The sequence below is a fragment of the Zonotrichia leucophrys genome, chromosome 14, assembly GCF_028769735.1.
Source record: "Zonotrichia leucophrys gambelii isolate GWCS_2022_RI chromosome 14, RI_Zleu_2.0, whole genome shotgun sequence".
NCBI classification, from domain to species: Eukaryota; Metazoa; Chordata; class Aves; order Passeriformes; family Passerellidae; genus Zonotrichia; species Zonotrichia leucophrys.
The window spans coordinates 61,093-78,834 of record NC_088184.1 but is presented as its reverse complement, the minus strand read 5'-3'; the positions used below and the strand labels follow the sequence as shown (position 1 = coordinate 78,834).

At 47.7% G+C, this 17,742-nt stretch overlaps 1 protein-coding gene across 1 annotated transcript; it reads left to right on the top strand.

Annotated features, from left to right (window-relative positions):
• The first annotated feature begins 493 nt into the window (after positions 1 to 493).
• Positions 494 to 13,390, top strand: ROGDI (rogdi atypical leucine zipper). The gene is made up of 11 exons (XM_064726146.1): positions 494 to 622; positions 3,023 to 3,094; positions 4,386 to 4,468; positions 5,746 to 5,800; positions 6,275 to 6,355; positions 8,663 to 8,758; positions 9,955 to 10,053; positions 10,531 to 10,644; positions 11,371 to 11,420; positions 11,912 to 12,038; positions 12,531 to 13,390. The coding sequence occupies exons 1-11, from the start codon at positions 581 to 583 to the stop codon at positions 12,570 to 12,572; spliced, it is 861 nt and encodes a 286-aa protein (XP_064582216.1). The 5' UTR covers positions 494 to 580; the 3' UTR covers positions 12,573 to 13,390.
• Positions 13,391 to 17,742: the final 4,352 nt, after the last annotated feature.

Here is a 17,742-nt window from a genome sequence, read left to right as displayed (position 1 = left end):
GGATGAAATGAAGTGTAGGTAATAGTGGGTTTCAGGTGCAGTGAGTTATAGGTGCCCGAGGAAGCACTCTTTTTGAGCACTGTCATTAAAAGCAACAGACAGGAAGTCGAGAGCTGTGCTTACAGCAGGAACCGGGGCTGTTGGAGGCTTTCCCTACCTTGAAGGATCATTCCCATCTCCTACCCCTCCCCAGGGGCTGGTGTGGTGAAGATGCTATGCCCTCACCTCTCGTCTCGCTCGCAGTACAACCGTTGTGAAAGGGAACTCACCGACTTCTATACAAAGACCTCACTGCCAGGATAAATGTATTTATTTTAAGTGAGTGGAAGTTTCATCACTTCTTGAGTATTCTTGCACGCGGTTCGTTTTGATCGTCGCCTATGTGCGCTGGGCTGGGGAACGGGCCGGTCTGACCTATCTGGCAGCGGGGACGCGCTCGGGGCGTATGCGGGCGAAGTCCCGCCCTGCTGTCGTCGCGCGCGGGGCCCCGCCCTCGCGGGCGGTGGAGAGCGGCGCTGCCCAATCAAGCGTTGCTGGGCCGTGCGCGTGCGGTGCTGGGGGCGGGGCTGGCGGTGTCGGGATGGCGGCGGCGATGGCGACGCAGGGGGAGCGGGCGGTGCTGGTGAGTCGGGCGGGCGCTCGGCGGGGCCGGGGCGAGCGACAGCGGCTTCTCCCTGCGCATGACAGCGCTGCTAGGCCGCCGCAGATTCGTTCTGTCTGGCCGGGCTCGGGCGGGGAGCCGCGGGATGGCGGCAAGGCCGTCCCCTGCGCCTGGGTCCGGGCCGAGCCCTGTGCAGGGGCTGCTCGGGCCCAGCCCTAGTGCAGCTGCCTTAACTGGAGGCGCTGCCGAAGTTCCGGCATGCTGTCGGGTCAGGCTTTCGGGCCGGTGCCCGAGCGCCGTCGCCGTGTGGCTTGGAGGCCGCGGCCTCCTCCCGCCTCTCCCAGCAGCGGCGCCCATGCTTCTCTGCCACCGACGCTGCTCCTCCGATGGGCCGGGTGGGATTGGGTGGGGTGGCAGGGCCGGGGTCGCCCTGCGCCCGGCACACCGTGAATGTGCCCTGTGACCTTGGTGTCCCGCTGAAGCGCCCCTCACTCTGAACGGCCCTAGTGAACTGGTAGCCGCGGGGGCGGCGCAGAGCAGGCGTCACTGCGGCCTCCCCGGAACAGGATCTCCGAGGAGCAATGACATCTTCGGTATGGAGATAGGGTTTAGAGATACGTCGGTCTGGATGGAAATCCACATGGGAAAACGGGTTTTTCTAATGTCATATGGTTTAGAAGCGTATGACCAGCATTCCCCAAAAACACAGTTGTGCAGCACACAGATGTGCACCAACTTGGCTTGCTCCAAAATTAATGGGCAGGGGAAAGGCAATTTCTTGCTGTGACTAAAGGGAAGAAACATACCAATGGGCATTTTGAGTAGAAACACCTGCATAATAGTAGTTGGAGGTGCTAAACGTATCTGCTGCACCCATGGGATCACTGTTCCTTTGGGAACCTGGAGGACGCCAAACATTACAGAGTGAGAGCTGCACATCCATCTTCTCTCTGGTGATTAGTGACAGGATCTGAGGGAACAGCATGGAGCTCTGTCAGGGGAGGTTTAGGCTGGATATTTGGAAAAGTTTCTTCATCCAGAGGGTGGTCAGACACTGGAAGAGGTTCCTCAGGGCAGTGGTCATAGCACCCTGACTGACAGATTTCAGGGAGAGTTTTGACAACACTCTCAGGCACGTGGTGGAATTCTTGGGGCTGTCCTATGTAGAGCCCACACACGGACTTCATGATCCTTGTGGCTGCCTTCCAGTTAAGAATATTCTATGATCAGTATAATTCCCAGAAACCCAAAAGAGGATTAAAGCGTCAAAGTCGGTGGTCCTGCACTCAGATTGCTTTGAAGGATAACAGAGAATCCTGCCTGGCTTTGTTGTGTATGCCTGCCTTGGATAAATGTTTGCTGAAACAAACCTGATTTTGTCCTACTGGTTGTTGGGATAACTTGCATAAGGTGATGACACCTCAGTGGGGGGTTGTGTTCCTCATGGTGAACTGGAACCATCTAGCAGAGAAACTGCAAGCTTAAAAATCTGAGTTGACCATAGCTTGCCTGTTTTTCTGTGGGCAGGCTGCTCAGAACTTTCCCCATGGAAAATTTCTCTTTTCTTACAGGATGAAAAGTGGCAATCTTTTCTTTATCCCATGCTTGCTTCTGTTCCCCACTTCTTTGATGACCTGCATGGGGACTCATGGTTTAACAGGAACACTAGATGTGCTTTGAGGGTCTGCTTTATAAAGCCTTCTTTGTGGCAGCAGCCAATGGAGGCTCAAGGCAGTGAGTCATCAGATCTGAACTTGTTCATTACTGAATTTGCCCCAATGATTGGGAGTCCCCAGCCTGTGTTCCCCCCCCCCCCCTTTTCATTTTAACTGTTTTGGTTTTAGACTGTTATTGCTTGGGAAATGCTGGGGATGTGGGTGGGGATGCTCATTTTAATTTATATCTTTGTTTCTTACCACTTAATTAGTAACAAATTTGTCTGCAAATTGATTCAGTTTTGTCTGTACCAGGAGTTGGTAATGGATCTCTCTAGCTTTACCTTGGCCTATGATCTTATTTCCTTCTGAGGAAGGGGCAGTGAGGGAGGCTGGGTAGTGTCTGGCAGCCAGGTGAGTCCATCTCAAAAGCATAAAAAGATGCCCCAGTTTTTGACACTGTAGTATTTTTACTTTGCTCTGAAAGTTGCATTCAGTTCTAGGTTTTTTGGTACAGTGATTTGTGTACCAGATTGCTTTCTTAAACAAAGAGCAAAAATGAGGACACTTCATTGGACTGGGATGGAGAAGTGGAGATGTGGAGACTGAGGTGTTTCAACAAATCAGGAAGAAAACTTTTGTTCTCCTTTATTTAAACAGCGCAGAACAGTACACTTAAAACTTAAATAATTTTGGCATATGTCTGAGAGATTTGCTTGCAGTGTTTGATATCTAATGATTCCACTTCTATTTTTCCATTACATAGGAAGAAGAATTTAAATGGCTTTTACAAGAAGAGGTCCATGCTGTTTTGAGACAGCTGCAGGATATTTTGAAGGTGATGTTAATTTTGTTTGAGTTTTGTTTGACCTTCTGTGTAAGGAATAGTGATAGGTTTCTGATGCAGGAAAAAGTTCTTGGTAGAGGCTGCACAGAAAGGTCATTCATGCATGTTCAGTTCTTTCCCTGGTGCTTGCTTGCCCTCTGCTTATGAGGACTCACAGTAAATCTGATACCCCCAAGATTTCTCTGTTCTTTATCCTCTGCTGAGAGCTGCTTTGAAAAGATACATGTAGCCAGCCAGACCTATCTGCCAGGCATTTGACTGAGATACAACTATTTTCTGGAATAGAGAATCTGAATCTGCTGTAACTCTGATGTGTGCTGGTGGAAGCAAGCAACGTGGCCTTTAGGTGACAGCTGCTACTTGTGCAGTAATTACTGGCGTGCGCTCTCCTTGTTCAAAATCATCCTTTCCTCAACCTGCCCACTCCTCTGCTAGTACCTGCCCCTTTCAGAGGCCTGATGTGTTCAGCTGTAGCAGATGGGCAGCCCTTTTCTCACCTTTCTCCAGCCTGAGCATGTGCTGCGGGGCTGACTCTTTTCAAGCAGCCAGTGGGGAACTGGCCAAAGGGACCACTGTGCACGGTGAGTGTACTGTGTGTCTGCTGGATCATTGTTCAAGAGGCCCAGCCCCTTAACACTCTCAGGCTTTTAGAGGTTATGGAGTGATGGAAGAGCAGGGCCAAAAATGTGGAGGTGAGGGGCAAGTGCCAGAGCAGGTGCGAGTGCCATAGTGCTGACTCAAAACCCCGGGACTGGAGTCAATGGCAGGTGACAATAGACTGCAGTACCTTTACATATAGTACCTGTTTTGAAGAATTTATTATAGTTTTGAGGGTGAAGTGTGTAAAGGGCAGTCACCAGCCAGTATAAGCAGATGAAGGGCTGGGGAGGGCTGGTGTTCTCTCTACACTTCCTTCATGTGTAAAGACCAGCTGTGATAAGGGGCAGCACTATGGTGCCTGAGGGTATGCAGAGCTGAGCTGTCAGGTGCTGCTCCTTCTGTGGGCAACTTGGGGATCCTGCTGGCACTGCCCAGATCCAGGGTGTGAGATTTGAAAATGCCTTTCACCATGGGTTGTGTGCGCTGAGCCTCCTCCTGGGTTTCATCAGTCCTGCAGTACGAGGAAATCCAAGTGCTCTGCTTGGTGAGCTTCAGGAGGCTGGCAGAGGTGACTGCTACATATTTAGCCACTTGATGGTGTCCACATTATCTTTGTTCCTGGCTCATGGTGTGCTGGACCCAGGCAGATGCTCCAGCATTCACTGTGTCCTCTCTTGGGCAGGAGGCTTCCCACCGCTTTGCCTTACCCACCAGTGGCTCAGGAGGAGCTGTCAAGCAAGAGAACTTTGTACTAAGCACATCAGGGTAAGTGGTGATGCTCAGCAGGTCACTTCCCTCTGCAGCAAAAGGTGCAGCTCCTGGAGGATCTGTGGTGTAGGGCTTTGCAGAAGGCCTGGGTTTTCTTTAATAGAAGATTTTGCCTTAAGGAAAACAAACTTCATGGCAGGTGAAGGTAACAGTCTGTAGCTGTGCTCCAGAGCTGCCTGAGCCAGCCTTGTGCCATTTTGTGCTGACACCTATAATGTAGTCACTGATTCCTGACCACATGCCTGTGTGTTGCCTCAGTGCTGTAGGCAGTTTGCCAAAGGGCATTTTTGTGATTATGACACAGGGAGTTGCAGTTACAAGACCTGAATTCTACTCTTGGCTCAGTTTCTGACCCTGACTATGGAGAAATCTTAACCTTTCTCCTAATCTCCGTAAAATAGCAATAGTAAATCTCCTTCACACAAAGCAAACTGAGGCTTGTGCAGAAGGTGCTATTGGTGTGCAGTTCTTCTGAAATTGATATCCATTTTTTGATCCTCAGTGGTCTCAGTATTGGTGGAGTTCACAGGCTTTTCACAAAGCAATTAACCTTAGTCATTAGGACTGTCACATCATTGCAAGGAATCATGCAATAATTCTGTACTAAGTTGGAACATTGTTTTCTTCAGATCTTAATTAACTTAGTTTTCATTTGTTATTGTAAGGTGGATCTTGTAGTGTTGATCAAAAGAGTCTCTTATATAGTAAAATGTAAGGTAGGGCCCAACTAGATGCTTCAGTCTTCTCCTCAGACCATTATACATGTGAGTCATCTTGCAGGACCTTTTAAAGAGTTTAGGGTGTGGGGTTTTTATTTTTTGAAGATTGTGGGGTTTTACTTATTTAGGGTCTTTTCTCTTGGAATGGGGTGTGGATTGTAGCTTTCAACTCCTGTAGGAATCATCTAACTCTTCAACATCAGTAATTAATTTATTGTCATGTGCTTGTGCCTGCTGGAGCTGTTTGTAACAGCAGCCAAATTGTTGACAGGTGATAAATGGAATAAGAATGGGATCAGAAATGAAGGTAATGTTTTAGGCAGAGCAGTTAGGGTGAGGTGGCCCATAAAGAATATGACTGGAGTTCACCACAGGCCAAGAACTGGGGACTTGAAAGTGTGTGTGTGGTTGTTCAGCTACTGGGCAGGAGCAGTGTACAGACCTGGGCAGGAGGAGCTGTGCTGGCTACATAGGACGAGGAGGGGAGGTTTTAGGTTGGCAATTGATAGGTGCCTCTTGTGACATGTGTTGCCTAGCTGTTTCCTCTCATTCCAGCACAGACCAGGTGAAAGGTGTGATGACGCTGCAGGGAGATGCACTGTGTCAAGCTGTGAGTACTTGCAACACTTCTTGCTTTGTATGGCAGTGGGTGGGTGTCACCCTTATCAGCCTTTGATCACCTCAGGGAGGGAGGTCATCCTGGTTTTGTGTTACCAGTGATCAGTGTTCTTTGTCAGTTCTCCCTAATGGATATCCCCTTCTACGACCACCACATGGTGCTGAGTGCTGTAGTCAACTTCCACTGGAATTCCTTGCCTTCACCACCTTTGTTGTGTAATAACAAGTTGGCCTGGGGACCTTCTGGGCTGAGGTCATGTGTCCTGCTAGGATCCTGATTCACTCAGTGCATTTCAACCTATTCTTTGTATTAATATCATCCTGTGGAAGCACTGAGGTTCTGGCTGTGCCAGGATTGCAGAAGGCAGTTTGCTAGGATGGTCTGGAAGAAGAGAATGTGACTGCCAGCCCCCATCTTTTGCATACAGGCATTTCTTGCTCTCATGTGTTTGTTTCTTTTTTCAAGGATGTTAATCTGAAAATGCCCAGAAATAATCAGCTCCTGCATTTTGCATTCCGGGAAGACAAGCAGTGGAAATTGCAGCAGGTACCTGTTGGCTCTAGATGCCCACCCATCACAGCCTCAGTGCTCTCTGAGCAGTAACTTTAGTCTTTTGAGATTGTTATGTCCATTCCACATGAGCTACAGTGGTAAAAGCTAAAGGAGAAAGCAGGTGTAATTAAATCAGTTAAATTGAGTTCGGTTGCCTGGGTGGGCTCATTCCCTACACACCAGTTGATCTGAAGGCTGTCTGCATAGCAGTCATGATCCTGTAAAGGAGTGCCTGAGGTGCCTGTGCAGGACTGTCCCATGTTACCACAAGCTAGAAGGGCAAAGAGCAGCTTCAGGGGCTTTGAGTAGCATGTTCTCATTCTCTTACAGATGCATTTGTTTACACTGAGAACAAATTATTGTGTTCAGTAGCATGTCTGAGTTCCCTCAGGTAAGGAGTTAAAATAATGCAGCTGTCCAGAACCAGAATCTCTTTCCCATCATTTGCTAGGACATACCTGATTTCAGGACCTGACCTAGTATCTGAAGACATGGTTTGCCTCAATTTGTCACAGCTGAGTAGGTTGGAGGAAGATGGATTCAATGTATTTACTTGTGCCATAGCTCAGGTTTTTCTACACGATGAGTGCATTTGGCATTGAGTGCAGTTCCCAACATCTGCTTTAGCAGTGAAAGCTCTACCTAGCAAATTTGTAGAAATCTAGAAAATTGCGTACTTGGGATGTTAATACCACACTTGACTGTGTTTGTTTATGCCTTGCAACAAAGCAAGAAAGTTTTTGTGACAACACTCACCAGTGCCTCCTCTTTTGTGGCTATTTTGTACTGCGGCCTGGTTGGAAGACTTCTATCAGCTTTTATGGAAGACAACTTCCTTTATTTACTTGCATTTTGTGTTCTAACGTTGTTCAGATATGAGTGTGAGTGCCTAAAGGACTGAGTGCAGAAGCATTTAAAGTGGTTATATGGTGATCTTTGGCCTGTCTGAATTAAAAATTAGCATCTCAAAGGAGTGTCTTCCCTTACTGAGTGGTGATAGTTGGAGTTTTATTTCTCTGTACGAAGTGAAGTCATGGATAAGAAGTTGTAGTGCAGGCACATTTTTGAGGAACACAAGTGCAGGCACATAAATTTTGAGGAAGTTGATTAGAAAAGAAAGCAGAGTCAAGGGGGAATATAAATGGAGCATCATAACAGCAGGGTTGGCATTGTTTGGTTGGGTAGTGCTGCCAGGAGCAGTTTAGCTTGCTCAGAAGCCTCTAGGAGATGTCAAGGCTGGAGATGCTGATATTTGGAGATGTCCAAGTAGCTGCAGTCTCTCTGCAGTCCGACAGTGGACTTACCATTCTCACTCTTCTCTCTGTGGCCTCCAGTGCAAAAGCTTTCTTAGAGCAGGGCTGTTCTGTATTCCCTGAGCTCTGCATTAGAAGGAACCAGAGCCAGGTCTATGCCAGGGAGGCTTCTACAAGGATGTAGAGCTGGGAGCTGTGACTGCTGGAGGGCATTGTAAATATATCAAACTACAAATACCCCAAGCTGTGTAGCCTGTCTCCCAGCAGACACTTCTTGTACAAGCTTCTCTGCTTAGCTGTTCCATTTGCACCCTCTAATTTACTCTTTGGGTTTGTTTTTCCATTTTCATGCTGCTGCCTAAAATTGAATGCAGTCAGCTTCTCCCATGGCCAGTGTCTTCCTCTGGTTTGTCCTTGCTCTCACGAAAGCAAGGATACACCTGTCAACCTTGCTTTTGTGACTGTGTTCCTCTTGCTTGAGAGGAACTTGGGCCAGCTATGTCCTGAGTCTGGTCCGGTCCCACACAATGGCACAGCTTCTTGATGCTGGAGATGACTCGCAATCCTAACAATTTCACTTTAGAAGTACTCTGGGATATTGATAGAGACACTGTATTAGAAATCAGTGCTTGTTGTTCATTGATGTCATTTGTTTTAGCTCTGATAGGATGAAATCATTGTTCATGGTGCTGGAACTGACTGCTGTATGCCATTACCAGTGAGAATTCCTACCAAGCAGTCATAGTCAGAGCACTCCCAGGATGAGAATGCCTGATGTCACTTCAGGACAGGAGCAATATTTGTACTGACAATCCAGGTTGTAGCTGTCAGACTGTACTGTATCTCCAGTCCATGAGTGGAGAACCCAGTAATGCTTCTGGGAACCAGTGGTAGGTTTGTGTTAGACAGTATCTGACATTTAGACATGGCATTACATTTGAGAAGACACCATTCTTAAGGTCAGTGAGATAACTGGGGAAACCTTTACTTCCGAGTACATGTTCTTACAGGGTGTTTCTTTCATAGGACTGTATTTGTACCTTTGCAGATCCAGGATGCTAGAAACCATGTGAACCAAGCCATTTATCTGCTTATGAACAGAGATGCGAACTACCAGTTCAAAACAGGCTTGGAGGTGCTCAAGGTGAGGAGAAAGCTTCTGATGCTTGAGTAGGAACATGCATTCTTCTTCCTCCATTTGTTGTTTTAAACACAGTTAATGCAGATTACTGTCTGAGTCTCTTAGTGGAAACAGACTTAATAGTTGTACCCATGCATACCCATGTCAAGAAGTGTCCACGTGACCTCATATTTTATATGCATCTGTACTAGTTTAGCATTAGTAACAGGGCTGTACATCTGGTGAACGGTAATCTGAGCAGTCAGTGCACCGTTACACACCAGTGATAATGTAGGAGGATATTCCTTGATCTTCTGTGGATGATGTTGTTACATAACTTACTCTGTTGATCAGTGCTGCAGGCAAGAGCAGCAGTGAGGCAGCTATCAGTAAACAGAAGATGACTGTACTTGTGATTTACTGAAAATCTGAAAGTGACTTTTCTCTTGCCAGTAGTACTTTCTGGGGTCTAATACAGAGCAGCTGCTGCATGGCAGTGAAGCCCAATCTTCTGCTTGAAAATGCTCTCTGAAGGCAACAGAATTTTGGCTTGCTAATTAGAATTCATCACATCATCAAACATGAGAAAACTCAAGTGGAAGTGAGGGGAGATATTAGTCATTATACAAGATGTCTTCATCTTAGCAGTCATGAGGTCTGTAACAGACATGTTGCTTCCCCTTTTTTTCTGGAAGAGGAAGTCTGCCTGAAGAGCCTTTGAACTGTGGTTTCTGGCAGGATTGGCCTCACAATGAGCTGGTTCTTTTTATTTACTGCCTCACTCATAGCTGGTTATGAGCAGAGGGAGCCCATGCAGCAGTTGGACCTGTGATGTGGGAGTGGGGAGACTGAGAATACAGCTTGTTTTTTCCTTAATGCGTGTTCTTCTGAAGAGCTGATGATGAGTTTGTTGATGCCTTTGTAGCATCAGTAATTGATCTCATGTTGGCTTGGTATTCTTGTCATGAATAGCTGTTCTCTCAGCATTCGCTGGTATTGAACACTCCTGACCTGTCTCATAAGTCTCTGATGGTGGTGAAAGTTAAACTGCCTTTATGTGGGAGCCAGCCCTTCCCAATAAGTTCCCAAATTCCTGGAAGGATGGGGGGTAGTGGCGGTTGTTGTTTTAACACTTGCAGAAGGCTGTAGGATTCTGCAGCACTCTGCCCAGAGCTGTCCAGGAATCACACTCAGCAGTGGTTCTGTTCATTACCTTGTAGCTTATGGATGCTGTGATGTTGCAGCTTTCCAGAGCCCGAAATCGACTGACCACTCCTGCCACTCTGACACTACCAGAAATTGCCTCCAGTGGTCTCACAGTAAGTATGTGATGGTCTAGATCTCTATACAGGTCTGGCAGCATTGCAACAGTTTGGATACTGGGCTGCATCTTGGTGGAAGTGGGTTTCTGAAGTGTCTCCTGAGGCAGAACTGAAGCAAGTGCAAATCCTGATTGGTTTTGACTGTTCTTTATCTTCCTGTGGGAATGCAGATGACTTGGGCATGAGGACTCTGGTTCTCTTGAGAATAAGTTCTGTTCTCTGCCCGAGAGTCTTGTCCAGGGATGATTTGCCCTTGTGAACACTGCTCCATCCTCTCTTGTCACTCTCATGCATATATCATTTGATCAAGAGCAGTGAGAGCAACAGTCATTTTCTGCAGCTGCTCAGTCTTTGTTTCTCTCCGAATGTTTTTCTTTTGACACGGGGTAATTGAAGTGTGGCGTGGGAAAAGGGAATGATTTCCCAGCATTAGAAATTATGATCTTTTCACTGACAAACTAATTTTCTTGCCAGAAAATGTTCACTCCTGTGCTGCCTCCAGACATCCTTGTGAATTTCTATATTAATCTGAACAAGCTGTGCCTCACTGTCTACCAGCTCCATGTGATGCAGCCCAGCACAACCAAGGTGATGCCTGCTATCTCATGAGCCTTGTTTAGTTTCCTCTCCTGACGTTCCACTGTGAGGAGGAGATCACACTGCTACCTGGTGCAATGCTATATTCATAAGATAATGCAGAAATAAGTTCAGCTGGTACTAAGTGTGTTTAGGTCTGCTGCACACAGAACACTGGTTCTAAATCTACTTTGAGGCCTGGCTTTTTAGCCCAGAAGAACATACCAGTGCTGTGGAGTAAGGCATTTTTTAGCAAATACTTTAAATATAGTTTGATAATTTGTGGCATAGTTATATTAACCCCATTTACATCTGAGTAGCATCTTGGGTTTCCTCATGGAATTTCGATAGATAGTTTTCTACTTCACCTGTTGCATGGGTCAACTTGATGTCCTGTAAAAACAGCCTTAAACTGTTAAGCTTTATGAAATGCAGTCCTTCCATAAGGAAGATTTTCCTAAAAATCTAGATTTTGTTTCTCTTCTGGATCTTCTAATCTTATTTCTGTAGTGATAACATTTGTAGCTACATTGAACTCAGCCAATGAAGGAATGAACTCCTTTCATGAAGGAGCAGGAAGGGTTCTATTTAAAGGGATTTCATATTGTTGGAGGGTCCAGGCTAATAGAGCATGGGTGTTTCTTGATGTCAGGCTACTGAAAGTGTGAGCCTTAATTGTCTTTCTTCTAAGTGGTTTGTTTACTACATCAAAATCCTAATGACCTTTTCCTTCTCTAGAACTTCAAGCCTGCTGGAGGGTCTGTTTTGCACAATCCTGGGGCCATGTTGTAAGTACAGTCACTACAAGGGTAGTGTACCTGGATAACAGGTGTTGGTATGTCTTGAGGGTGAAATCCGAACAGCTACATGCAGTTTCTGTTATAGCATCTCTGAAGTGGAAAACCTCGATTGAGTCACGTGCTGTACCTGTGAATGCTCTGTTGTGTCTTTTGAATGACTTGGTCCTAAAGGCCAGAATATGTGAATTTCCAGGATTCAGCCTATCTAGACAGTACCACTAGTTTATCTAGAGATGAGAGTTTACAACAAAAATGAGTGTTTGGTTATTGGCATTGCCATCTGCATTCCCTGCCTCTGTCCCTGTCTGGAATGAAGGGAAGTTCCTAACTTCACCCTTTAGCTTAACTGTAAATCTGGTCAGAGGTGGACTTGAGTGTTTGCATTCTGTAACTTTGCCATAATCTCTCCTATGGGAATGTAGGACAGTTGAGTTCTATGCTGTTGTGTGTGAAGCTGTGCTCTTTTCCCCCCTCTCCAGTGAGTTTGGCAGCCAGCGATATGAAGTCAGCCATGTCCATAAAGTGGAATGTGTTGTCCCATGGTTAAATGATGCCCTTGTCTTCTTCACAGTTTCACTGCAGCTTTGCCAGCAGCTGAAGGATAAGGTAATGGCCTTGAAAAAGGGCCTTTGTTTTTAACTCTGGGTTTTGAGAGGACCTCAGATCTGATGTGATGTTGTTCTGTTCAGCTTGCTGAAAATAAGGGATGAATGAGTGTTCTGGAGCCAGGGAGCTGGCTGGCGCTACCTAGCAAGCAGCCATAGGATAAATATAGTGGTGTAGCAGATGTCTGCTGACCTGGTGACTAGATGGAAAGGAGCAAGCAGACACTTCTGTGTTCTCAGTCATGAGGTGGATGAGACAAAACCGGCAACATAGATTTCAGTAGATCAATGCTCAGTTCCAGCTCTGCAACTGTCACCTTGAGCAAGTAACTTTGTGCTCCTTGAGTGACAGCAGCAGCAAACCTGCTCTTCAGTAGTGTGGTGCTGAAGTGTGTAATGCCGTGAAGCCAAGCCCTCCCTCACACATTATGTGCTCCTTTTTTTGTGGTCCAAGGGGTATAGGAACTTACCTGTTTTTGTTCTTGCTTTCCAGATCTCCATTTTCTCCAGTTACTGGAACTACAGGCCATATTAATTCTCTGTGGAATGATCTAAGCCTTTACAGTACTTTGAGTGTCTCTCTCTGTTCTCTCATGCCAGCTGAGTCCAGGTCAGCCTGAGGAGTGCTGGGGTTCACTGCCTTATGCCCTGCACTGGGCAGGATCAGTGTATCCAGAGACACAGCTTTAGTAGCCTTGTCTGGGATTGCTGCATAAGCAGGGCACCAAGTAGTGCTGTGTGATTGCCAGGAGCTTCCATTGGTCCCTCTTGTGCATTGTGTGGCTGACACTTCCCAAACCCCTGATAAGTTACACAGGTCTGTTAAAAGAGACAGGTGCTCTGGACCACCCTCACTAACTAGATCTGTGCATTGTGCTGTAACTAACTCTTGACTGTGAGGTGGCTGGAAAGGGGGGAAAACAGACTAACTTAACAGACCTCATAAAAGGTAGGGCATGTGGCTCCCTGTAATGAAATATGTTTCTCTTATCTGGTCCAGCTGTGCTTATAACTAACCTTTCCCCTGCCTGTTCTGCCCATCCCTATGTTACTGATTCCCCTTTGGGGTTGCTCTTACTTGCTGCTGTTTGAATTCTCTCCCCCCTCATCCAGCATCAATGTGATAATTATTTTTTTCCCTAAGCCCTAGTTGGGCCAATTGGTCTTTTCCAGGTTTAGTATCTTGTTTTCACTACCAGCCTTTGGAGTTGCCCTGGTGCAGTCTTTCACCTTGTCATTAAATGCAAAGTGAGTACCATGTTGCTACTATGATTTGCTTCATATGGATGCTACAATGTGTAACTCATACCTTTAGTCATTGCTAACTGTGAAATAAAGACCGTCATACCTGCAGTTCCTATGTGGGCTGTGAAAGAATGAGTATCTTGAGATTCTGTGCTCTCTCACAAGTGAGTGGCTGTTCTTGGTTATGCATGCTGGGTTGTATTTTGTTTTACTGGGGAGGACAGTAGTGGAGGCACTATTAACTGGGCAGCACTTCAAAGGCTGAGCCTGTTTGCATAGCCTCAGCCCAGTGCTGTCTGATACTTGAAATACTACCTGAAGTAGTTTTCCAAACATGTCTTGACAGTCATGTTTGGAAGAGGCTGTAGGTACTCAGACTGGGGTGGGTTGGCTCATAGAGTCATTCAGAACATTCTGGCAGAGTGGGAAGTCTCCAGATCCCTGTTCAGGATTTTCTCAGGAAGCTGCCACCTACCCACGGGGCTCTGTTGCCCTTGGAAGTCTTTTGCAACCTTCTCATACACCTTTTTGTGAACAGGTGTGTGTAAATGTTCCCAAATTTCACTTGGTTCTGAATAGCCTGGAGGAACAGTGGAAGGTACAGCTGCTCTGACAGGAAGGATGATAAAGAGCATGGGCAGCTGGATTCCTCTCCCACATCTGCTACTCAAGAGCTACCAGGGGCAGAGGCAATGTGATGAAAGAAGTAAAAATTCTCAGTGATGAGATCCCAATCAGTGGCAAAGTTGGGGCTCAGGATACCTGGTTTTGCTAATGAGGGTTCGGTAAAAGAATGGCCGGGAGAATTGCTCCAAATATGTAGCTGGTGTGGTTAACAAAAAGCCCTAGACAAAGCCTTAGGAGTAGGAGGCAGACTATCATGGATGCCAGGCATACTGCAGGCCAGTTCAGCTAACCTCCTGTGGCGAGGGAATGTCAAGAAAGAGGGTGTAAGGGGAAAGACAGCAGTGCTGGGTGGGGACAACAAAGGCCCTGCTGATCTAATTAGAGAGGAGCAGGGAGAAGAGGGGGCGACAAGGAACAGGCAGTCTGTACTTATTGCTGCTCCCAGGGCTGGATCTGTGCTGATGGGGTGGAGAGTGCCTCTGATTCGTGCAGTAAAACTAGCTCAGTTGGTCGGCAGGGACACAGGGCAGAGTCCCCAGGCTGCTCTGGAACCTAGTTCCTGCCAGGAAGGAACCCTGAGTAGGAACCCAGGCAGGAACCCAGTGCTCAGGGTACCCTGAGCACTGCCTTGTCTTCCAGAGGGCACAGATGTTGCGTCCTTCCGCCCTTCCTTCCTTCCTTCATTCCTTCCTTCCGCCCTTCCTTCCGCCTCTCCCTCCTTCTGCCCTTCCTTCTGCCCTTCCTTCTGCCCTTCCACCTGCCCTCCCTTCCACCTGCCCGCCTACTTCCGCCCTCCCACCCTTCCTTCCTTCCTTCCTTCCTTCCTTCCTTCCTTCCTTCCTTCCTTCCTTCCTTCCTTCCTTCCTTCCTTCCTTCCTTCCTTCCTTCCTTCCTTCCTTCCTTCCTTCCTTCCTTCCTTCCTTCCTTCCTTCCTTCCTTCCTTCCTTCCTTCCTTCCTTCCTTCCTTCCTTCCTTCCTTCCTTCCTTCCTTCCTTCCTTCCTTCCTTCCTTCCTTCCTTCCGCCACTTCCTTCCGCCACTTCCTTCCGCACTTCCTTCCGCCACTTCCTTCCGCCACTTCCTTCCGCCACTTCCTTCCGCCACTTCCTTCCTTCCACTTCCTTCCGCCACTTCCTTCCGCCACTTCCTTCCGCCACTTCCTTCCTCTTCCCCACTTCCTTCCGCCACTTCCTTCCGCCACTTCCTTCCCACTTCCTTCCCCACTTCCTTCCGCCACTTCCTTCCTTCCGCCACTTCCTTCCTTCCTTCCGCCACTTCCTTCCCGCCACTTCCTTCCCTCGCCACTTCCTTCCGCCACTTCCTTCCGCCACTTCCTTCCTTCCTTCCGCCACTTCCTTCCGCCACTTCCTTCCTTACTTCCGCCACTTCCGCCACTTCCGCCACTTCCTTCCTTCCGCCACTTCCTTCCTTCCGCCACTTCCTTCCTTCCTTCCTTCCTTCCGCCACTTCCTTCCTTCCGCCACTTCCTTCCTTCCTTCCTTCCTTCCTTCCTTCCTTCCTTCCTTCCTTCCTTCCTTCCTTCCTTCCTTCCTTCCCGCCACTTCCGCCACTTCCGCCACTTCCGCCACTTCCGCCACTTCCGCCACTTCCTTCCTTCCGCCACTTCCTTCCTTCCGCCACTTCCTTCCTTCCGCCACTTCCTTCCTTCCGCCACTTCCTTCCTTCCTTCCTTCCTTCCTTCCTTCCTTCCTTCTTCCTTCCTTCCTTCCTTCCTTCCTTCCTTCCTTCCTTCCTTCCTTCCTTCCTTCCTTCCTTCCTTCCTTCCTTCCTTCCTTCCTTCCTTCCTTCCTTCCTTCCTTCCTTCCTTCCTTCCTTCCTTCCTTCCTTCCGCCACTTCCTTCCGCACTTCCTTCGCCACTTCCTTCCGCCACTTCCTTCCGCCACTTCCTTCCGCCACTTCCTTCCGCCACTTCCTTCCGCCACTTCCTTCCGCCACTTCTTCCATTCCTTCTTCCGCCACTTCCTTCCTTCCGCCACTTCCTCCCGCCACTTCCTTCCTTCCTTCCGCCACTTCCTTCCGCCACTTCCTTCCGCCACTTCCTTCCTCCCTCCCTCCCTCCCTCCCTCCCTTCTTTTTTTCCACCCTTCCTTCCGCCACTTCCTTTTTGCTGCCTGCCAGTTCCTTCCTTCTCTGCCCCTCCCCCCTAAATCTTTGCCACTTCACCATACTCCTCCACACTTTGGCACATCTACCTCCTCCTTCCCAATTTTTCTGCAACCTCCCACAAGATGCTTCCCAGCCTATTTATATTATTTCCGATAGTGTAGTACGGGGCATTACTTAGCTTGTCTGGCCGTTGCTGCTGAACCAAATAGCAGCACTGTCGAAGTGAGAGAGTGACCACCTTTGTTGTTTTTCGCATCTGACTCCGTTTATTCACTCCATCAGTCACTTTTTATAATCGTGTTAATTAAGTTCATGCATATTGCAAAATCTGAGCTCCCGATAGGCTGCAGAGAAAACTTCAGCTCCTCCTTTTGTTTACAATACCTGAAGTTAGTTTACTGAAACCAAGATCAGTGTTCCCACCATAATATGAAAAGTTCTCAAAACCTTCATATCTATTCCCAGACTGGCTGTCTGTTCCCAGTAGCAGCCAAGGACAGAACGGTCTGAGAATCTTGTTGTTTATATAAAAGGTGGCTGAGAACCTAATTATTTACAGGATCAAGCCTGGAAAAGGCTGCTTTACAGAAGGCTTCTATATTTCCCTCAGCTGAATACCTTCATGGCCTCTTTCTTTAAGCCTGCTTAAACCAGGCTCTCCACACGGCACCTGTGGTGTTTCAGCCCAGAGACACTTTTGGCTAGCTGGGTGTTACGCCTGGGCGCGTGGAGACATGTCCAGGCATGCCAGGGCTCTGGTGGCTGCGGGTTGAGCTTCCTCCCATAAGAGATCTGCTCTTTAGTGTTACCTCTGATGGAGAAGCTTTAAGGTGATGGTGAAGGAAAAGAGTCGGTTCTGATGGAGGTTTTCAATCCCGAGTGTTTTTTCTGGCCCACAGGCCTCTGAATGCAGCAACAGCTCCAACAGAACTCCCAGAGTGCATGGTTGCCTGCCCTTTTACCCGGGGGGAGGGAAGGGGTAGGAAGCCACCAACCAGGTATGTGTGAGGAGGTCTTAAGGGACAAAGGACCCCTGGATGGCCCAATGCCCCCCCAGGGGTACAGGGCATGCTTTGAATCTGCCAATCACTCGAGGCCCCTGTGGAATTGCAGGATTGAGAGACAGTCCTTGGCAGGGGTCAGGGTGGGGAAAGGAAGGATGATTGACACACCTGGCAGGGAATCATCAGGGGACGGACCCGGGTTTCTGAGGTAAACCTTGAAATCACACTGCAACATCTCCCCCTTGTTTAAAATTAAGAGGACTGTGTTTGGGGGGCAGAATGCTTGCCAAAATACAGCTGGTAAATTGGTTCCTCCTCTTCAGGAGTGTCAGTGTTTTCCACTGAGGCTTCCATGTCATCCATTGGAGCACTAGGGGCTTCCAAATGGTAGACTTCAGGAGGGGAAGATGAGCTTGAAATTAGCTTCTTGTAAACCATGAGATTGATTAGCCCAATAACAATGGTAACAACTACAATAAGAATAACTAGAATAAACAGTACTAAAAACACAGTTTTCAGAATAGATCCTAACCAGCCTGAGAATCTTGAGCCCTTGAACAGTCCATTCAGCCAGTTGTCTGTTTCTCTCTTGATGTTGTTCACCACAGTTTTCGTTTTGTTGATCGTGGCATGGACATTCTCTACTTTCGATGACAAGTTTGTTGCCCGATAGATGAAGGACACAAAACTCAGATAAGTTTT